At 27.2% G+C, this 312-nt stretch overlaps 1 protein-coding gene across 1 annotated transcript in view; it reads left to right on the forward strand.

Annotated features, from left to right (window-relative positions):
• The window catches only part of LOC119586360 (replication protein A 32 kDa subunit-like), a gene marked incomplete in the record, with an annotated part of 6,008 nt that overhangs the window by 5,402 nt on the left and 294 nt on the right, over positions 1-312 (forward strand). The window contains 1 exon segment of the mRNA XM_037935073.1: positions 168-312. Within this exon segment, the coding sequence (XP_037791001.1) occupies positions 168-258 (91 nt within the window).

The raw sequence follows: 312 nt of genomic DNA on the forward strand, positions 1-312 counted from the left end.
ATTCATCATCAGTAGAAGATAAGTTATATATATAAAGTAAAATGTGTATGAAGGTTTTGATGTTACTATTTCTCAAACTAATGCTTTTTTTCTAAATTTGAGTTCATTGTTTACATGTTTGACATATATAGAATAAATTTATAATGATAATTTTCATCTTGTTGCAGCAAATCCCTTGAATTTTTGAGCATCGAAGGACATATCTACTCGACTGTTGATGATGACCACTTCAAAAGTACAGAATCACCTATTGAATAAGTGTTATATGTATGATTTTATTTTTTTTCTCTGATTTTAACTACAGCCCATATC

The sequence above is a fragment of the Penaeus monodon genome, chromosome 21 (genome assembly GCF_015228065.2).
Source record: "Penaeus monodon isolate SGIC_2016 chromosome 21, NSTDA_Pmon_1, whole genome shotgun sequence".
NCBI lineage: Eukaryota > Metazoa > Arthropoda > Malacostraca > Decapoda > Penaeidae > Penaeus > Penaeus monodon.